Source organism: Propithecus coquereli, unplaced genomic scaffold, assembly GCF_000956105.1.
Source record: "Propithecus coquereli isolate 6110/MARCELLA unplaced genomic scaffold, Pcoq_1.0 Scaffold131, whole genome shotgun sequence".
Taxonomy (NCBI): domain Eukaryota; kingdom Metazoa; phylum Chordata; class Mammalia; order Primates; family Indriidae; genus Propithecus; species Propithecus coquereli.
This window is the reverse complement of record NW_012137303.1, coordinates 7,081,759-7,103,101: the sequence shown is the minus strand read 5'-3', so window position 1 is coordinate 7,103,101 and position 21,343 is coordinate 7,081,759. Positions and strand designations below refer to the sequence as shown.

The window sequence follows — 21,343 nt, the reverse complement described above, 5'->3', positions numbered from 1 at the left end:
TTCTTTTTTTTTTTAGAGTTTGCAGGTCTCACTATGTCCCCCAGGCTGGAGTGCAGTGGCTATTCACAGGTGCAATCATCATAGCCCACTGCAGGCCAACTCCTGGGCTCAGGTGATCCTCCTGCCTCGGCCTCAGGAATAGCTAGGACTACAGGCACATGCCACCACGCCCAGCTAGCAATTTTCAACAATATAGCACATTATTATTAACTATCATCACCATGTTGTACAATAGATCACTTGAACTTATTCTTCCTAACTAAAATTTTGTACCCACTCTTTGAGCAACATCTCCCCAACCACCTACCTTCCCGCCCAGCCCTGCTAACTATCATTCTACCCACTCTGCTTCTGTGAGATCAACTCATCGCCTTCCCCTCATTACCCCCCAAGTTGAGTCTTTTCTTTCTCTTCCAGATACAAACTGAAAACCAAATGTCCCTTCCAAACCCCAGCCACGCACACCCACCTCACTGCCCAGGCATCCTAATCTCTTCATTTAGGGAGGCCCAAGAACATATTTAAATCCAAGATATTCGTGTCATTAGCTTAAATCTACACTGTGGTTCACCCCCATGCCCCCAATGGGCTTTCAGAGAGGCTCGTGGGAGATCTGCATGTGCAATAGGACTTGGTCATATAACTCCCAATTATCCATCAAAGTGAATCCATGAAGACATCTGAACCATGAGGAGGGCCCAATCCAGGCACTATAAAAAAAGACCCCAGACCATGACCAAGACCTTTTTGTTGACGGGGGTCGATTCATCGTCTGTGGCAAATGTGTCTTGCTCTTGCTCTATAATCCTATCTTTCTCTCCTCAATAAACCTCCTTTTGTGCTTAAAAAAAAAAAAAATTAAAAAAAAATAAATAAATCCAAGATATTTCAACGGAGTTCAACAGTTGTCCAACTGAGACCATTAGAAAGTAAATTCCCATATTCTGATTCAAGCAGCTAAACAAAAAAGAAAAAAAAAAGAAAGTAAACTCCTACAAGACAGGAAATGTGTATTTAAGTTCAGTGCTTTAACAATGAAGACTTTTTCCCTATTGGCTTCAAAAACAAGATGGGGCTGACAATGGGGAAATAATAGCAAACGGCATCTATATGATGACTCAATTGTTTACTAAAACCTTTCCCATGGATCACCCACCTCCTTTGATATTCGTAATGACCCCTCAATGTAAGTATTATTAGCTCATTTGACAGATAAGGAATCAGGCTCAGAAGGTTTAAAAAGCCTGCCCAAGGTCACATGCTAATAAATACTAGCTCCAGGCCCAGAATCCAGCTCTTCACGGTCCCTATTCCAGTGTTCTTCCCACTCCACAGAGCAAGGTGAGTTCACAGGATAAATCTCAGGAGGAAATGCAAATGCCAGTTATACAGCCTGGATCTGAAGTTGCATCTACTTTTATTCCCCTGGTGCCCCATAATTCCTTATGAGCAGAGTTTTGCATGGATTCCTGCAGCTTAAACAAGATACACTCAGAATGGTTCTGTAACAAGGAGAGATTAAATACAGAACTGAGAGGCAGAATAGCATTTCCAAGGTTGAAACTTACTGAGGGACTATCTCAGTGAACAATGTTACCAAGATTTTCGTTTGAGTAGGACTCTAATGTCTGATGTTACAATAAGACAAATATTTCTCTTATTAAACAACTATTCATTCATGAAAATTACCTGATGAGGAGCACAAAGAATCATGATAAACCAAAAGTCCTTTAGATTTTTACTGAAAGTCATTTAAAATGCATGCAAAGATTTTAATAAAGCTAATTTTAAAACAAAAAGTAAATCTAAGCACAAATATATCCCAGTGTAAATGCATCTTACCTTTCCATTCTTCTGACTAGAAAATTCTCTGAAACAATACTGGTTCCAACTTCCTTTTCTGACAATATAGTGAGCTCAGTGATCACAGATAAAGCACAACTAATGATCCTAGATTAAAAATGAAAAGCAGGCCAGGCACAGTGGCTCATGCCTGTAATCCTAGCACTCTAGGAGGCCAAGCGGGGAGGATCGCTTGAGCTCAGGAGTTCAAGACCAGCCTGAGCAATAGCAAGACCCCATTTCTACTAAAAATAGACAAATTAGCTGGGTGTCATGGTGTATGCCTATAGTTCCGGCTACTCAGGAGGCTGAGACAGGAGGATCTCTTGAGCCCAGGAGTTTGAAGTTACAGTGAGCTATGATGACACCACTGCACTCTATCTGGGGTGACAGAGCTAGACTCTGTCTCAAAAAAATAAATAAAAAGCATCAGTTTTTAAATAAATGTTATATTTTAGAATAGTTTTAGATTTATAGGAAAATTATAAGAATAGTACGAGAGAGTTCTCATATACTCTGCAACCAGTTTCCCAATTTATTAACATCTTCCATTAGCACAGTACATTTATTACAGTTACAGACCCAGTGTTGATACATTAACTAAACTTCATACTTTATTCAGATTCCCTTAGTTTTTACCGAACGCCCTCTTTCTGTTCCAGGATCCCATCCAGGACACCATGTTACATTTAGTTGTCATGTCTCCTTAGGCTCCCCTGGCTGTGATAGCCTCTCAGACTTCCCTTGTTTTCGATGACCTTGACAATTTTGAGCAGTACTGGTCAGGTATTTTGTAGAAGTTCTCAGTCGGGATTTGTCCGATGTTTTTCTCATAATTAGACAGGGGTCAGGGATTTGTGTGACGAAGACCACAGAGGTAAAGGGCCATCTTTACCACATCATATCAAGGACAATGTGCTATCAACATAGTTATCACTGTTGATGTTGACCTTGATGACTTGGCAGAGGTGGTGTCTGCCAGGTTTCTCCCCTGTAAAGTTATTCTCCCCACCCCCTTTCCACTCTGCATTCTAGAAAGAAGTCACTATGCACAGCTCACGTTTAAGGAGTGGAGAGTTATGCTCTACCTCCTTTAGGGCAAAGTATCTACAGAAATTATTTAGAATTCTTCTGGAAGGAAATTTTTCTATTTTTCTTCATTTGTTTACTTATTTGATAATTCACTTATATTGATATGAACTCATGGATGTTTATTTTATACTTTGAGTTATACTCTAAAACTTCTATCATCTGTAGATTATAGATCTATAATACAGACTTATCTAATCTATACTTCTGTAATCTAATACTTCTTTATTCTGTTGGTCAAATTGTTCCAGCTTTGGCCACAGAGAACAGTTTCACTTGGCTCCTATGTCCATTTGACATACCCTTATCATTATGACTTTTGTTTTTGGGTTTTTGTTTGTTTGTTTTTTGAGACAGGATCTCACTCTGCCCCCATAGCTAGAGTGCAGTGGCATGATCATAGCTCACTGCAAACTCAAACTCCTGGGCTCATGTGATCCTCCTGCCTCAGCCTCCCAAGCAGCTGGGACTACAGGCATACACCACCATACCTGGCTATTTTTTTTTTTTTCCTAGTGACGGGGTCTCACTATTGCCCAGGCTGGTTTTGAACTCCTGGCCTCAAGTGATCCTTCTGCCTTGACCTCCCAAAGTGCTAGGATTACAGGCATGAGCCACGGTGCCAGGACTCGTTTTGTTTTTATGTTTGACTCCTTCCATACTTTCTGGCACTACAAAATGCTCCAGGCTCATTTTGTATAGTTCCTGGCCCAGTCCTACAATCACCCATTTCTCTAAGAAGCCTTGGTTCCTTTTATTGAAGAATATTGGAAACCAAGACCTAGGCTTAGGTGTACTTGTCGCTAATGAAGTGTCACTTCTTATAGACGCTCTCAGCTGACAGGGCAAAGAAATGTATGTGTGTGCACGTGCTAAGCCTTGAATATGTACAGATCTATAAATGTTTTCATATGTAACCATCTGTGTCTATATTAAGCTAAACATGAGTTCATACTGATGTGCTGATCATTTTCATGCACAGCTGAACTCATAAGAAAGTAAGAAAATTCTCAGAAGCCAGAAATGCAAGAAAGCAGAAATCAACAGAAAGCATCCCTGGAGCTGGCATTTGCCCTGGGGCATGTGCCCATCCAGGCGGCCTAGGGCTTGGGCACAGGAGACAAGCAGGCTGAGAAAGGAGAAGTGGGAGGAAGAAATGGAGGCTGTCCATAAAACTAAGACGTATCTCGAAGCCAGGACCCCTCCTAAACCTCTGAAAGGAGACACTCGACAGGGAAAAGGCCCTCCCCACAGAGGGAGACAGCAGATGTGTGCTTAGATGGGCCTTGGCTCTGAGTAAAGAGACAAAAAAGTACAGAGACTCCCCTGAGAAGGAGAGTTTGGGGACCTAATTTCACATGCTCTGTGTGGCCAACAGAAATCCAAAGCAGGAAATGAAATTTAAGCAAGCCTGTGGCCAGGCATGGTGGCGCATGCTTGTAATCCCAGCACTTTGGGAAACCAGGGAAGGAGGATGGCTTCAGGCCAGGAGTTTAAGACCAGACTGGGCAACACAGAGAAACCCTGTCTCCATAAAAAGTGAATAAATAATTTTTTAAAGAAAAATATTTTTAAAGAAAGTTAAGTGAGACTGGATTGGGAATGCCCCCAGGTACCTAGCAGAAGTAAACCCAAATTCTTGCAAAAGGGTTCCACTTTAAACCCAGGACTCAAAATATTCCCACAGATAAAGTACAACAGAACATACGCATCCAATCAACAATCACCAAAAACCCTTAGAAATGAAAGAAGCCAGTCACAAAGACCACATATTGTATGATTCTATTTACAAGAAATGTCCAGAATACGCAAATTTATACAAAAGCAGATTAGTGCTTACCAGGATTAGGGGAGAAGGGGTCAGAGAGGTAGGATCTGGGGGAAAGAGGGACGCTAATGATCTGGTGTTCTGTTAGATGTGTTGAAAATGTTCTAAAATTAGACTGTGACAATGGTTGCACAACCTTGTGAATACATTTAAAAACATTCAGTCAGATACTTTATATGGGTGAATTATAAGGTATGGGATCCCGGAATAGAAAGAGAACATTAACGGAAAAATTGGTGAAATTCAAAAAGTCTAGAGTGTATTTAACGGTTATATACTAGCGTTTTTTTGTTTTTTTTTTTTTTTTTTCAGTTTTGACTAATGTACCATGGTCATGTAAGATGTTAACATTGGGGTAAAGTGGGTGAGGCATATATGAAAACTCTCTCTCCTATCTTTACAACTTTTCTTTAAACCTGCAATTACTGCAAAATAAAAAGGTTATTTTTTTTAAAAACCACCTAAGAACGTGGTCCATCTATTATGAAGCAAAGGACAATCTTTTGAAGACCTGCAAGCCACTTCTGGAAATGCTGATGAGACCCTTGGTACTTTCACTTGAGGTAAAGAGGGTTCATTACAAAATAAAAGAACAAAGGAGCTCTCCAGAGACCACCAGGCTCAAGGTCCCGTGGCTGTGGCTGCCTAACCAGCATTATAAAGTCCTCACTGATGGCCACTGCATGATCCTGTGGCTTTTGCCCTTCAAAGTCGATTCATTTGCTTATTTAAGTTCATTTCCTTTTGTTTGGCAATCTTCAGCCTGGTTGTTGTTCTTGTAACCATTTTTCTTGCTCTAACTTCTCCAGTTCTTCTGGAAACTTTGTAACAGGGAACCAAATCTAGACACATAATACTCTAACAAATGTTTGAAGATTGCCAAGTACACATAGAGATGGTTTTTCAGCTCTCATAAAAAGTCCTCAGTGTTCAATTTCTGAATCATTTCATAACCCAGTGGCTTCCGTAGGATTCTCTCTGCACAGTCAACCAGCTAAGGTACACAGCCAGAACTCATCATTCATTGCTAGGATGATTAGAGCTCCATCCTGTATCTTCATGAAATGACTGTTTTTAGTTTACAGCCTCATTTTGCCCTTCCTTCTTTTAAATTAAGAAAACAAAACTGGCAATCAGAAAAGATAACATCTAAAGATACTTTCAGTGGAAAGATACAAAAAAACCACATAAGTCAACTTAAGTTTTGCAACTTAGTCAAGCTAACTACAAAATTGAAGTAAACGTTAACTCAATAAGGCTAAAAGTACAAAAAAAAAAAAAAGCAAAACAGTCTTCTACTAAATCCTTTTTATAAATTCTATCCCAGTCTGCACACATGAAAAAGGGAGGAAAAAACCTTTATTTTTGTCCTTCCTCCCACAATTTGTATAAAATGGCTCTCTGAATTTAATTCCATATAAATATTGATTTGCTTCCCTTTTGTTAAATAACGTGTAGGTAAGTTAATACTTATTGTTTGGAGACAATGGGCAATTATTAACATATCTTGGAATGGACAAAGGAGGCTAAACATCTCAACGGCCCTAGGTGACAGGAAAAAGAAACTTCTTCCAGAGTACAGCACACAAGTTGGTAAGGCATCACGGCCTCACTCTAAAAAGGAGGAGAAAGGAGAGAGAAAATTCCAGAGCCCCAGAGGTCAATTTACTGCAGCCAACATGCACGGAAATGCACACATTCATTTAGCAAAATAAGAAAGCAAAATATACAGTGCAATTCTTCTAGCTGAATCCAGTGAAGATTGGAAAGAAAAATAGTCTTAGTTTGTGGTCTTTACCCTCAAAACGTGGTTTTTTACAATCTAAAACCAACCCTTCTATACTATGTTCGAAGGTCTTGGGATCCCAGAGCTGAATTGGTCTTAAAGAGCATTGTCTCCAGGAGATGGGGACACCAAGAATTCTGGAGAAGTCCACTGCCAGGAGGCCAGGTAGAGGCAGAGCCATGTGAATCCCTAAGGCACAGAGGATGAGGGAATCTTTAATGTCCTTACGCCTATGCCCCGAGTCACGAGTCACTTCTTTCCATCTGAGAGTACACTGGAAACAAACCCCCAAGTCTTCTGCCTCCTCTCTGCATAGGTCCCACAGTGAGGGGCACTCCTGGAGAACGTGAGCAGAGGACAGAAACCCACTCACCCCACCACCACCAACCAGCACTTCCAGCGTTTGCTAAAGGGCAAAGCCATTCCTGGAGGAACAGGAACAAAGCTTTCAGAAAAGACAGAATGGAAGTCAAAAGTCACTAGAGCTCTGTTTATGCAGATATGAATCAACCCCTAAGAGACACTAAGTTTAAAAAAAAGAAAGAGAAGTGGAAGAACTTTACACTATCACTTATGTCAGAAAACAGACAAAAAGGGTCTCGGCACTTGCAGACACAATCTCTGAAAGGATGCGACCAGAGCTACCAGTTTGGGGGAGAAGAGGGGCATCTGGCCAGCTGGGGTGGGGGGCTGACCTTTTGTTATATCTTTTTTTCAGCTTGCATTATAACTTTGATATTAAGCACTACCAACTTGGAAAACTGACTTTTAAAACTGTATCTATATAAAATCTATATAAAAATAAGGTTTTTTTGAAATATAATAGATAAATAAAAAAGAACAAAAAATAATGGGGGGCGAGGTGGGGGGAAAGCTTAGAAACAAAGACATCTCAATCCAGTGACACTCACAGCTAAACCACTTCATGAAATTTCACAAAAAGACTTTTGATTTTAGCAACTTCCTCTGGGCCTTAGCAACCTTTTGTGTACCTTTGCTGACTCATCTGTTCAAGTCAGAGCTACAGAATGATGAATGAGACAAAGCTAAAAAAAAAAAAAAAAAAAAACGGCATTTTGAAATTTTAATTCCTTATTTGAAAAAGAGTTATAACAATCTGAATACATACTTTTCAAATGTACCTTGCTCTTTTCCAAATTCAACTAGAACTTGAGCTCTCCATTGTTTTGGTAAATAAACCTGAGAATGGAATATTTATAATATAATAATATAATGGTTTGCCAGAAATCACCAGCACTATCAGCCCAGAAATCTTAATTCAACACTTAACACTGCTTTAAAGCTACTGTGGACTTTCAAAACCATGCCTCAAGTTAGATCAATATTACTAATGCATAAAAGAAGATTAACCACTGATACTTGATAACTTTTTCAAGTTAAAAGCAGAGCTCCACTTTTACAAGGAAGTTGGTAAATAATTCACCAAGGGCACATTTTTTTTCTGAGAACTACAAAACACATTACAAATAGTTTAATGAGTTCATCTTCTTGCAGTTGGTCACATTTCTTAAGCCCAAAGGCATAGCAGTCTTTTAATAAAGCACATTTTTAACCAGTACAAACTACTTGCAGTTACTTTCCCACTGATTACTCTCTATCCTCGTGCTCTCCTGGCAAAATTACTACAAGTTATCACTAATAAGACTGCAGCAAGTTTTCCCTTTATCTTGTTTACTAAAAGGGCCGACTTACTTAAAATAGAAAGACTCTGAAAAGAACACAGTCACTGTAACTAAATGGCATAGACTGGATTCTTTATACAAGCTGCTAGTACAAAAGATATTTTCAGATCGTATCTCTTCAGACATAATCTTTTCATGAAATTTCACGATAAAAATGTAATTCTGAGGCCACACTACGGAATGCTTGAGAGTACTTGGCTATACGGCATCTTTTGTATGTATGACTTGACTTTAGACAGCTAAAAGAAGTATCTACATGTCATTCACACAAATTTGAGATAATTGGTCCAAAAAATGATATTAAAATCTGCATTTAAAATTGCAAGTGATGAGCATATCAACTCCACACAATGAAAATGGGAAAGGGAGTATGTCATATTTAAATAACCTACGATTAACATTTAACTCCCAGCAACTGAGCCATGAATTAACTTTCAAATTAGAAATTAGGTCTATTCAATCTGAAATTCAGGTTCCAAGTAATAAACAGGCCTAAGTCAGTTGGTAAAAAGAACTGGCTCCTAATTCTATTTTAATGTAGTCATTCGTTCCAATCTAAGAATGTAAATAAAATTCCATTTCAATTCAGCAAACATGTATTTGGTTCCTACTTTGTCTTAAGCATACAAAGACGACTAAGATTCGTTCTCAGTAGTGCTAAATAAAATACGGGCGATTGTTTTGGGCTGAGCTCCTGCACAAGGCCCCAGCAGACCAGACCAAACCAGAATGGAGCCACCAGTGCTAGGTGCCATGTAAACAAACCGAACTTTAAAACGGGCCAGTTTCCCAAAATACAGGAGAGTTACAGCAACCAACAGAAAAGGGCCCCATCTACCTAAGCCAGCATGATAAGGAAGTCTCATCTTTTTTAACCTCATAAGGAAAGTAACTTTGCTTCTTATTCCTTGTTTCTGCTTTCTTCAGCCTTTTCTGCCACTAAAGCCCACCTCTTCCACTTCGCTCAGCCTTTCTATTTTATAGATGGGATGCTGCCCGATTCATGAATCACTAATAAAAGACAGTAGGATCTTTAAACTCGATTTGTTGAAATCTTCTTCGATAGTGGTCGCTGCCCACAAAGAGTGTGACTCTTTTCTGGAGTCTCAGTGCCTTTGTGTAAAATGTTCTTCTTCCTGCAATATTCTGACTGTCCCACCCGGCCCTTCTTCCATACAAATTCTCCTTCTCCTTCTCCTAAATCAGTTGCCCCCAGGATGCTTTCCCCCAACACCCTCTCAGGAGAGGCCCAGAGGTGCAGAGGCCCCACATACTTTGGTAATGGTGTGTGCATTGTGCAATGCAGGGTTTACAAGCAATACAGTGGTTTAACAAGTGCTCATGGGCTTGTCTCCTAGAAGGCAAAGATCTTTAGTAATCTCTTATCCCCATTTAGCTCAATATTTGGCATACAGTGCTCGATGAGTAACTCTGGAAAGAAGCCTCTCAGAGTCAGGCAGGGCAGAGAGACCAATACATAATATAAGACATAAGGTACGAAGCACAACAGTACAGTATGGACAAGGTGCTATGGAGAAACAAAGAAAAAAGAAGGGGTTCATTAGGCCCTGGGTAAGAGGGAGGCCAGGGTGACAGAGAGCAGGCACACGGAGGTGATTGCAGGGCCTGGCCTGGAAACACACATTGAGGACCGGGAGGAGGAGTAAACCTCCAGGGAGAAGGAAGTGCGATTGCAGAGGCTGGAGGGTGTGGAAGACACACGGTATTTGAGGGACAGGAAGTAAGCAGCCCACTGTGGTGAAAGAACAGTGCACGGGGAAACAGCAGCTGGGATGCCCAGGAGCACAGCCTCAAGCCATAGTTGTGGATTCAAGTGCTGCCTCTGCCCCTTCCCAGCTATAGGCAAGTGACATAAGCCTTGGGGGCCTGTTTCCTACTTGAAATCTGGGGAGTAACTTCTATGCAGAGCAGCTGGCTCAGTGCTGAGGGCATAAGCATTCGATACATGGAGTGTTGGTGTCCTTAGGTCAGACAGGTAAACTGAGCCAAGTTGCAAACAGCCACCTTTGTTCCACAACAGGAAGGCTAATGCTCCGGGGCACACCAGGTCTCTGCTTTAAACGCCAGGGAATACATGGTTGCTCCTGTGCTCTCTCTGTCCTCCCTTCCATTATTGTCAAATCTAGCCACCGGACAGCCACACAAGCCAGTACTTTCCAGTAGGACCAGCCCACCTACCGGAATTCCCGAGGCCCCCGTTGTGGAGACTACTCATCCTCATACAGGCTCTGAGGGACAGTCCCAACTCCACCAGCTCTGTCCTCTCCAGCTGTACAGAACGGGGGGTGTACACCTCACAGTCTCGCCCCCAACATATCCACATTCAAGGCTCTCGGGTGCCCTCCACCTGCCAACAGCAATCTCTTCAAAACACGAAGGAACTTCCCACCACGTTAATGTGCAACTCCAGGAAGGGCTGCAAAGCTCAGGGTCAGTCACTGGACACCACCTACCTCTTCAGGACTCTGGGACCCCAGGGGGCCACCCTCCCTACCTAGCCACTCCCACTCATTCCCACTCTCACGCTCAGCACACAAGCTCCACTTCTCACCCAGCATCCTCCTGCTGCTCCTGACGTCCTCCTCCTCCTTCCCCTCCTCTGGGACTCATCCTCCCACAGCCTTCCTCTCTCCACTGCTGACCTTCTCAAAGCCTGCCCTCTGCTCCCATTTTGCCACCGCGACAGCAAAGTCAAAGTTGGGAGGAGCAGGTCAGGGCTTCTCCAGATGCCCACTGCTGCGTCGGACCATTTCTCTTCCACCATCCTGACACAAAACTTTTCCTCCCTCCAGACCCGGCACAGATTCCTAACATTCGATGAAGGCTGACTGCAGAGCCACTGGCTGGGTGCACGAAAGCAGGGCAGGTCACACCCCTCTGCTCCTTCTTCCTGTTGTTGGAATCTACCCACTGCTGGTGACTCCTCCACGTTCCTACACATCTTGGGTACCTCAGTCTTCTCCACCTTGTTACTGAAAACTCGGCACTTGTCCTAGAGGCTGCATCAGAAGAACGAGAAGAAGTGGTTTGAGGAGAAAGAAAGAGAAGTTTATTACTTTGCTGGCAAAGGAGGAGGATGGAGACTCCTGTCCGAAATGCCATTGTCCTCCTAATGAGCAGAAATACAGAGCTTTTAAAGGATGGCTTCTCAGCTTCAGGCAACTGCTGTTCAACTACAGTTGATGATCTTGATCATCCCATCTCCATCCCATCTACCTGCAGACAATCCCATGACCTCCACTGAGGACCTCCCTCTGCCAGGTCCTGGCTGAGCCATCATGTCCTGTAGCACGAAGAACAAAAGACATTACCCAGCCCCTCCCAACCACTGACCTAAGGCAGGGGTGTAGGTTTCCATTCCCAAAAAGGAGTGTAGACTGTTTTAAAGAGACAGAAAATATTTTTGCCATATTTTTTCCAGGCCATTCCCTCTGTCACAACCTCAAATCCCCAAATTTACCAGGGCAACTTCCACACTGAGCCAGACAAGCCGTCAAATACCCCAGCTCCCAGCGTGCTAAACTGAACTGACTTCTACCCCTATGCTCACGTTCACACCTGACTCTCACCCTGGCCCAGAAAGACTTCACTAGAAACCTTCTACTCACACATCCCAGCCCTCTGGCTCTCTCTCTTCCTCTGCACCTGCTCCTCCAAGTGCCCCCATCTCAGGCTGTTTCCTTTTTCACTTTTATCACTTTCAACTCCTGTCAGGATCTTTCAACACACATACTTCTTAACTTCCCAACAACCGTCTCTGAAAACGTCCAATTATCTGTTTTACTTTTGCTGCTGAAAGGAGCTGCTGCAAGAGAAAAAGCTTATATTGGCATATATTTGTGCCTCTAAAAGTGTATAATTTGCAGCGGGTTGATTATACTCAGCAACCCATAACACCGACCCTGGTCAGCACTGTCTGTATCCCCCTTAAAGACCCTGCCAAGCCTGCACTCCTCCTAAAAACCCACTTCCTCCTCCATCCCTGCCTCACTCAGATGATTACTACACCACTTCACAGAATGAAAATCTTTTCACAACTTCAACCCTGCAATGCCTTCCCTTTGACTACATAGGGTAATGGCTCTCAAACCTTGGTTGGCATAAGAATCACCCAGCGAGGCCCCTGCACCCTGATATTCAGATTCGGTAGGTCTGGGCTGGATCCCAGAAACACCCAGATTCTGACGATGATCCATGCACCATGTTTGAGGGAATCTGGTCTACAGCAGGAGCTGGCAAACTCCAGTCCTCGGGCCAAATCCATCCCACTGCCTATTTTTGTGTGGCCTGAATGCTACAAATGCATTTTACGTTTTTAAAGGGTTAAAAAAAAAAATCAAAAGAAGAAAATTTCAAGACACGTGAAAATCCCATGAAATTCGTATTTCAGTGTCCAAAAATAAAGTTGTATGGGAACTCAGCCACACCCAACTGTTTACATATTATCCATGGCTGCTTTCCTGCTACAATGGCAGTGTTGAATCCTTGAAACAAAGACTGTATGGCCCGCAAAGCCAAAAATATTTGCTGTCTGGCCCTTTATAGGAGAAGTTGGCCAACCCCTGGTCTGCAGGATGAAGTGCAAACACCTTACCAGGGCCCTGCCTTCCTCTCTGACCTAAAGTCCCATAGTCCACACGACTGCACTGAGCCAGCCACTCCAGGGGACTTTCGGTTCCTTGAATGAAGCATACAATTTCACACCTCCACACCTGTGTACGTGCTGCTCTTTCTGCCCGGCATGGCTCTCCCCACTTTGCCTGACAAATTCTTATTCATTCTTCAAGACTCAACTCATGTTCCTCCCCAGGTGTGAGAACCTCTCTGACAACCACACCTCCTCACATTCCACAAAGCAGAAAGGGTCCCTCCCTCTGTTACCCCTCCACCTGGCTTGATTCGTTTGTGTATAGCAGTGGTTCTGAAACATTAGGATGCATCAGAATCACCCGGTGGGCTCATTAAATCACCCATCGCTGGGTCTGCCCCGCGGGCAGCAGAAGGGAGTGGTGCCCAGGCAGAGGATGTTTATTTCTAACAAGTTTCAAGGCTGCTACTGCCGGTTCAGGTACCACACATGAGCACCACTGGTTGGGATGTGCATCCCTGTCTTACCTGACAAAGAGCTTTTTGAGGGCTGGCGCTACTCTATTCATGTTTAGATCATCAGAGCCTGGCACAGCCTCAGGAATTCCTGGAACACAGTAGAAACTCAATTCTTGCTGTTTGTGGTCTAACCAAATTAATTTCTTCCCATAAGCCAATCATTTTTAATATCAGACAATGACAGGGATTGTCTTAAGTGGGGAGAAGAGACCTGACTTTGTAGAAACTACTCAGGCCAAAAAAAGAAAAACAAAGTGGCCCTCTCTAGGGCTGATGCTGTGTGGCCTGCCAGATGCTCACACACATCCTGAGCTGGGGTGAACTGCAAAGCCCCTGGGTGAAGAGCAGATTGTTCAAGTCAGAAACCCAAGGGTACAACCTGGAGGCAGTGTCAGTAACAGCAATTTTAGAGGGAGGACCCTTCCCCCCCCCCACGAAGGCTGAGCTACTATCCACTTTCGAAACAAGGTTCTATATACTGAAGTTTGATAATTTATAACATTATTGTTGGCATATTGTTACTAAAGATAAAAATTCATTCAGTACCTACCACTTCCAGGGAATGCAAAGAAGGATAAAATCTTGACCACAAGGAGATTTTAAATGAGTTGGGAATTCAGCATATAAACCCAGCAAGATAACTAACAATATAAGGCAACATTTACCAAGCATCAAATGTCAACTGTGTCAAATGTAAACAGTAAGGAGTCCTGTGGGCTTCCCTTCTCTGTTCCACCTTGGAACCATCTGCAAACTCCTGTACAGCACCTACACAGGTCCATGAGTATACAGCACCTGTGTATTTCTATGGGCCTTTTGTCTTTCCTCCTGGTATAAGCTCTTCCAGGATGGGGACCTAGATTTTTTTTCATCCTTGTATTTTCTACCATGTGGCCAGGTACCTGGCACTATAGCATTCAATAAATATTTAATTGATTTAATAATGATTGTGGAAGGTGAGCTCTGCTTTTAACAAAGGGCAAGCCTTAGAAAAGAGAATTGCAGGTTAAGTTTTCCAAGCATGGCCAAGGGAACAATCCAGGGACTGAAAGCTCCAGACAGGTAAAGAAACCTTGTGGTCACAGGCCCCAGGGGAATAATCAAAACCCAGTGGTGGTATCACCATTAGTCCCGAGTGCCAGGTCTTTAAAGCGGGTCTTCATTCATCCATTCTTTTAAACTGTAACACAAGCTTACATTAATAGCCCTCAACCTTTGTTGCTTTAATCTCAAAAATCATTTCCTGGATTCTTATTTCCTGGTCCATTTTTCCCTTGCCCCTTTTTCTGCTGATGGTAAATGAGGAAAAAAATGAAACCCAGACAAAGAATTCTGGCTTAACATTGAATTGATACTTTATGCACACACACAAAGTTTGAGGGCACCATTACGTAAAAATATCTGTGGCACTCAGAATTCCCCACCACCAAATTGGAAGTTCCTCAAAGCCTGGGAACAGTTTCCTTTTCAGCTTTCGCAGCTCCTAGGACATATCCATGCACCACACAAATTAATAACGTCAACATCATCGTATCCATTTTGGCAGCCCAGTCAATCTTGCAAACCTAGAAGGCTATGGTTAGTTTAAAGGCAGATCATGTCACACTCCATAACAAAAACAAAGGCAGATGATTTTAAAAAAAAAAAATTGCCCTCCATTTGTTGATTCCCCAAAAATGGTAAAGAAAAGTTCTTGCCTAATTTATCCTAAGTGAAGCTTTTTATCTGCATAATCCTTCTAACTGCTGGAGCTCCACATCTGCTCCCTGGACATGGACTCATAATTTAGAAATGCAGTTTTCAACCAATTTATCTATGAAGCACCTGTGAAGACCCCTGAGTCGTCATGCATTTCCTTTACTCTGTATCTGAATTACTGTACCCTATCTGTCTCTAATTAAATGAGATGATTTTACATTTGACATCTTTAGGAGGATGCCAGGCTAGCAAAAGTCTATGGAAACAAAAATCATAGACTTTTCCTCAGTATAGTCATAATTGCACACAGACTTCCCCATTTAAGGGTGCCCAGAAGTTAACAGAACAGATAAATGGAAGAATCAGATAAAAAATGATGAAAGAGTTCACCCACCAAGCAGAATGCTCACCAGATAGTTCCGTTTTTGCAGATAATAAACTACTTGACACTGGGAGGCCCAGAGGCTAAAGACATTCACCCCAGTGCAATCAATGAGAAATTACGAATAGAATAGACATATGAAATGTTAAAACATTAGGAAAAGGATTAAGTGACCTTAAGTGGCATATGAAGAACTATTTGGGTAAGTGGAGGTATATATTTTATAATTTTGAGCATATCCCAAGCCAATAAAAGTCACTCTTCAACGGTACAGGGACAAACATGTATCAAGGACAGTGTTCTTATCCTTGGGTTGCCCTGCCGGATCTGGCTCCACCTTTCTCCTCCCCATTCTGTGCCCCAGGAGGAGCCCCTGCAGGCCAATTCGCCCAGGCACCCCATGCTAGGCACCCTTGAGGGCCACTGGCAAGAGATGGAAGAGCTGCAGGGTGGGAAGAAAGGCTGAGGTTCTCTCTCTGTTGGCCACTGTTGCATCCTGGCAGGGGATGGGTGCAGCTCTCACTGGACAATATCAATGAACTGCCTCCCTTTCCCCTTCTAGCCCCGGGTCTAAGCATTTCAATATCCTTTGTTGATTCTTTTAACCTTGCCCACAACCCTGTAAATAATTCATTAAAGTCTGTTCATTTCAACCAACTGAGTTGAATTGTTTCCTGCCAGGACCCTGTCTGATACAAGGACCTTCCCAACATAGAGCATTTTATATCTATATAAAATTTCTCAACCCCAAAATATAGGTCTTGTTGCCAACTTCCATTTTACACATGAGGATGCCGAGGCTCTGGGAAGTTAGAGTACCAGCAGGCAGTCACAAAGGAAGTTTGTAGGCAGAGCAGGAATTGCACCCAGGTCAGTCTGACATCTAAGCCCTTAAAAAAAACCTTAAAAATGTGAAGGAGAAAAACATACCAAGCTTCCAAACCTTCAAGCCACAGTTTAGCCTCAAACCACATTATTTACGGTTTCAGATATTCCTCAGGCCTAAAATAAGTTACCTGGGGCATTGTCCATAAGTGCTTCTTCCACCAAGGGTCATTCAGACTTGCTCCTGCCGGTGGTCAGACTGACCTAAGATCTAAGAGATCCCAGATGCTCCTGTCTGTCTGTGGCCAACATTTTTCCTTCAGTTCATCCCAGAAATCCCTCCCCACCCCCAATCTTAAACATCCCTAAGGCTTTTTTGTTCATTTTTATAAATTAAAACCCGGGTTACTTTTACAGAAACCCAGAAGATTAGGGGTGGGGGAGGATGCAGTTAAAAGACATAATAACATTATACCAGCACTTCCCAGTTCTAACTTGCCATGGTCCTTTAATAATCTATCTCTTTCCATACAAAAAGCCTCTCTGGATTCTTCTTTCTAGCTGTGTAGAATAGCTTAAAAGAGAAAAGACAATTAAAATAAATTCTGATGGGGTGCAGAGAGATAAGTACAAAACAAACTCCCCTTAAGGAAATTCAGCTATGAGTTATATTTAGTTTCAGAGCTAAAGAATTTGCTATTCTGTCTGTCTCTGCCTGGGTGCCTGGGTCTCTCCCATCTTCACTACAAACTAAACAGTAATTTACAAAAAGCATAAATGCACTGACATCTGATACCTCTCAAGTCCCTGACTTTCTGGATTTTGCAAGTGATGAGAAGGCAATGGTCACATCAGGTGGAGTTCCAAGTCAGATCCTCGGAGTGAGCCAGGCAGAAGGCTGGCTCAGTAAACTGTACCTGAGTAAGGCAAACGTCCAGGTCTCACTTCCTCATTGCTGAAGGAATGTGAGTGTAAAGGGCAGCAGGTATGCTCTTGTTAGAAGAAAAGAAAAAAAAAGAGCACTAGTGAGAGGAAGGTCAAGAAAACTGGGCAAAAACTCAGCATGAAACAGAACAGGAGCGCAGTGGGTCCTCCTCTAGTGTACATTGCTCAATCCCATTTAAATCAATATATATTTATTGAGTCACTACTAAGTACACAGCAGATCTAGCCTGCAGCACCTAAAGAGACAAGAAAATAAGTAAGCCAGTTTTAATCTTCGGGAAGACTTCTTACCAGGAATTACTATTGTTGCCATTTTTAATTTTAATGGTAGCTGGCAATTCCTGGACAGTCCAAATAACTTCACCAGGGTTCCTCTCCTCCAACTGACCTGTTCTACTCAGAAGCATCGAACTCCAAGGATAAGCCAACTGAATAAACTAAAGCCCTCAGAAAACCCAAGGATCCTAGTATGTCCCTCCTCCCTTTCCTAGCAGTTTCTCACAAGGTACAAAATAACTGTCACCCTGATTGGACAAGTCTCATTACAGAACTCTAAAACCCAGGTCTCTCATTCAAAATCTATAGACCAGAGCTACAGATTAATCAGGCTTTTTTTTTTTTTTTTTTTTTTAGACAGAGTCTCACTCTGTTGTCCTGAGTGCCCTGGCGTCAGCCTAGCTCACAGCAACCTCAAACTCCTGGGCTCCAGCGATCCTCTAACTCAGCCTTCCAAGTAGCTGGGACAACAGGCGCGTGCCACGACGCCCAGCTAATTTTTCTATTTTTAGTAGAGACTAGGTCTCACTCTTGCTCTGACTGGTCTCGAATTCCTGAGCTCCAGCGATCCTCCCGCCTCGGCCTCCCAGAGTGCTAGGATTACAGGCATGAGCCACCCCGCCCGGCCCAGGCTTATTTTTTTAAGCAGGGTCATCTAAATTAGAAACAATAATGACTTGACAACACTGATGGAAGAAACACTGGATTCTTTTATCAGACTACTTCAGAACTTGATTACAGGAAACGAGGCAATCCAAACTTTAAAAAAAAGAAAAGAAAGAAAAAGTTCAGTCGATCTTGATGTGTAGAGTGTACCAATATTTTTCACATTCAAAGGAGAAAAACATTAACACCAACTCAAAAAATAAAAAAGCCCACCTGTCTAGTTTGCAGCTGTAAAATATGGTATGCGGACGGAGAGGGTCCGGAGTGGACAACACTCTCCCACGGCTGCACGCCCGCGGTCGCTCGGGGAGCCCCGCTTACCTGGTCCAGCGGGATGCCCAGGAGCTCGCTGAGCGGGTGCAGACAGGTGGAGCCCGTGGTGCGGTAGGAGAGGCTGGGCGGCGGCGGCTCTGCTGCCATCCTGCATCTTCGGGAGGCGGCTGCCCCGGCCCCAGCCCGCACCGCCCTGCCCGGCGTCCTCCCGCCCGGCTGCTCTCGAGTGGCTGCACCGAGGGGCGCGCGGCCGCCTGGCTGGCGGAGGACGGAGCTGGACGCCCGGGGACGCGAACCGGCGCAAACTCCCAGGGCGCAAACTTAGCGTTGGCGTTGGCGCGGCGGCCACGGGCGCCGTAGGAGGGCCGGGCCGAGCGCGCTCCCTTCCCGCTCCCCTCCTCTCGGCGCCCATTGGCCCGGCCGCTCGGGACGGCCCCGAGAGGGGGAAGGAGGGAGGAAAAGTGGGGACTCGGAGCCCGGCCCCCGAGCGCCACCCAGCCCGCCCAGCCCTGCCTGAGCCGAGGCCGACCGGGAGAGGCAAGGCGACGCCAGCGGGCGCCCCCGCCTCGCCCTGCGGCTGGTGGCGCCTCTTCCTTCTCCCAGCTCGGTGTCCTCTCTCCCCGCCCGCCCGCCACTAGGGAGCACCCTCCGCCCCGCCCTGCCCTGTTTGGGTTTCGCCGCAGACGCGGCACCCTCCTCCGGGTCCCCGCGCCCCCTACGAGTGCCTGCGCTTTCCTTTCAAGCCGCAAAGAGTTCATCTGCCAGTGGCTGGAAGCCGCAGGAGACCCCTGCGCTGCCGGCGAGCGCCGCAGCGCCCAGGTTCCCGCCTTCTTTACCGTCGTCTGGTCAGGCATAGTTTCCTACCCACATCCTGATCTGACACGCTGTGTGTCACGCAGGCAAAAATAGGGGGCTGCTAGCTGCTGGTCACTTCCGTCTCTTTGGACTGAGAATTATTTTACCCCTGGAAGAAACGGTGTTTACGGTCACATACATTCTAATAAGTTATTTGCATGCCATGAATCCTAAAAAAGGGTACCCTTGCTCCTTCACCACTTATCTGCCCTCAGACACCCGTGTATTACTGTTCCTTGGGAAACTTCTTCAATTTATTGATACCTTTTGGAAAATGCAAATTTTGAAGATCCGTTCCAGGAATTGTTGCATGCTAGTTGATGAAAAAGGCGTTCAGGAAGGCAGTATTCTGGACTGAGGAGTAGAACACCAGAGAAAAGTGAACTCATGTGCGCCCCGCCCATCCACCAGGAAACAGCTGGGAGCTGCTCCTTAGTCTAGGATTAGCTGGTGGAGCACCCAAACAGGCAGGCAATGACTTTTGGACAGACTTTGTCGATGTGGCCTCCAGCTTCAAGTTAAACTGAAGGCCTGGCAAACAGTAGCAACAAATTCCTCTCTGAGGCTTAGGCTTCGCTCTTGCCTTCTTGGGGAGTTTCATCAACATCAAGCAGCAATGAACATTGCATTGCCAGGCCAGAGTTTCTGGACCCATGTCCCGTAAAAAAAAAAAGTCCAAACTACCACTCTCTGACCCGGTGGAGATTTTATAGGAGGCAACCACCAGGTGATAGTCTCTGCTAATCACAAGCAAATTCATGCCACACACGCACGCATAGGCATACACTGAGAATTAGTAGGCTACACAGGTTCATTAAATATCACACGGTCCTGGAAAATGACCAGAGCTGAAGCAATGTTCATCTTATCTTCAGCAAGATGATAGCTTATATGAGATATTTTAGGGCCGCGTGCGGTGGTTCACGGCTGTAATCCCAGCACTTTGGGAGGCCAAGGCGGGAGGATCGCTTGAGCTCGGGAGTTGGAGACCAGCCTGAGCAAGAGCCAGACCTCCTCTCTACTAAAAATAGATAAATTAGCTGGGCATCGTGGCACATGCCTGTGGTCCCAGCTACTTGGGAGGCTGAGGCAGGAGGATCGCTTGAGCCCAGGAGTTTGAGGTTGCTGTCAGCTAGGCTGGTGCCAGGGGACTCTAGCCCGGGACTTGAAAGCATTTAAAAAAAAAAAAAAAATCAACACTTAAGTGTGAATTGTCAGAAAATAGAGACACTTTGGGTAATATTTCTGAAGCAAATGCCTCAAACCATTCATAATTTTCTGCAGACAAAACTATGCTCTTTAGACTTCAAAGAATGCTTTCACATAGGCAAAAAAAGAGAATATTAGCACTATACAGGTTTTTTTTTGTCTCCCCAACAAAACACAGACTATACCTAGTCTAAAATTTTCTTTTAAAAATGCCATAACTATGCTTAGATCTTAAAAACAAAATGTCACAGAACTTAAAACTTAATAATTCTGTTCTATTGATACTGTAGTACAATTAATGCTAAAAGAACTATTAGATGGCACAATACCAACAGTGGACCAGTTACAACATAGATGAATTTAAAAGGCTTTGGGGCCCGGCACAGTGGCTCACACCTGTAATCCTAGCACTCTGGGAGGCTGAGGCGGGAGGATTGCTTGAGCCCAGGAGTTCAAGACCAGCCTGAGCAAGAGCGAGACTCTGTCTCTACTAAAAATAGAAAGAAATTAGCCGGGCATGGTGGATCGTGCCTGTAGTCCCAGCTACCCAGGAGGCTGAGAAAGGAGGATCACTTAAGCATAGGAGTTTGAGGTTGCTGTGAGCTAGGCTGACGCCACGGCACTCTAGCCCAGGCAAGAGAGTGACACTGTCTCAAAAAAGAAAAAAAAGGCTTTGGAAAAGCTATGTATATGATTCTAAGATGTGTAACAGCTGTGCCAGGGACGCATTGCTGTCTTTTCCTTCATCTGTATCTTTGTTTCCAGCCTCTGCCAATTGTGGATTCATGATATTAATAATAATAATACGTTAGATATAACTTTACAAAAGTTGCTTCATT

At 44.1% G+C, this 21,343-nt stretch overlaps 1 protein-coding gene across 2 annotated transcripts in view; it reads right to left on the bottom strand.

Annotated features, from left to right (window-relative positions):
- MBOAT1 (membrane bound O-acyltransferase domain containing 1) overlaps nucleotides 1-18,794 on the bottom strand; it is a 101,700-nt gene extending 82,906 nt beyond the window's left edge. Inside the window, exon 1 of one of the 2 annotated variants that reach the window (XM_012638574.1) lies at nucleotides 18,489-18,794. In XM_012638574.1, the coding sequence (XP_012494028.1) occupies nucleotides 18,489-18,594 (106 nt within the window). In that variant the 5' untranslated portion in view covers nucleotides 18,595-18,794. The remainder of the gene's footprint in view (nucleotides 1-18,488) is intronic. The other variant, XM_012638573.1, reaches the window with a different exon arrangement.
- Between the last annotated feature and the right edge of the window lie 2,549 nt (nucleotides 18,795-21,343).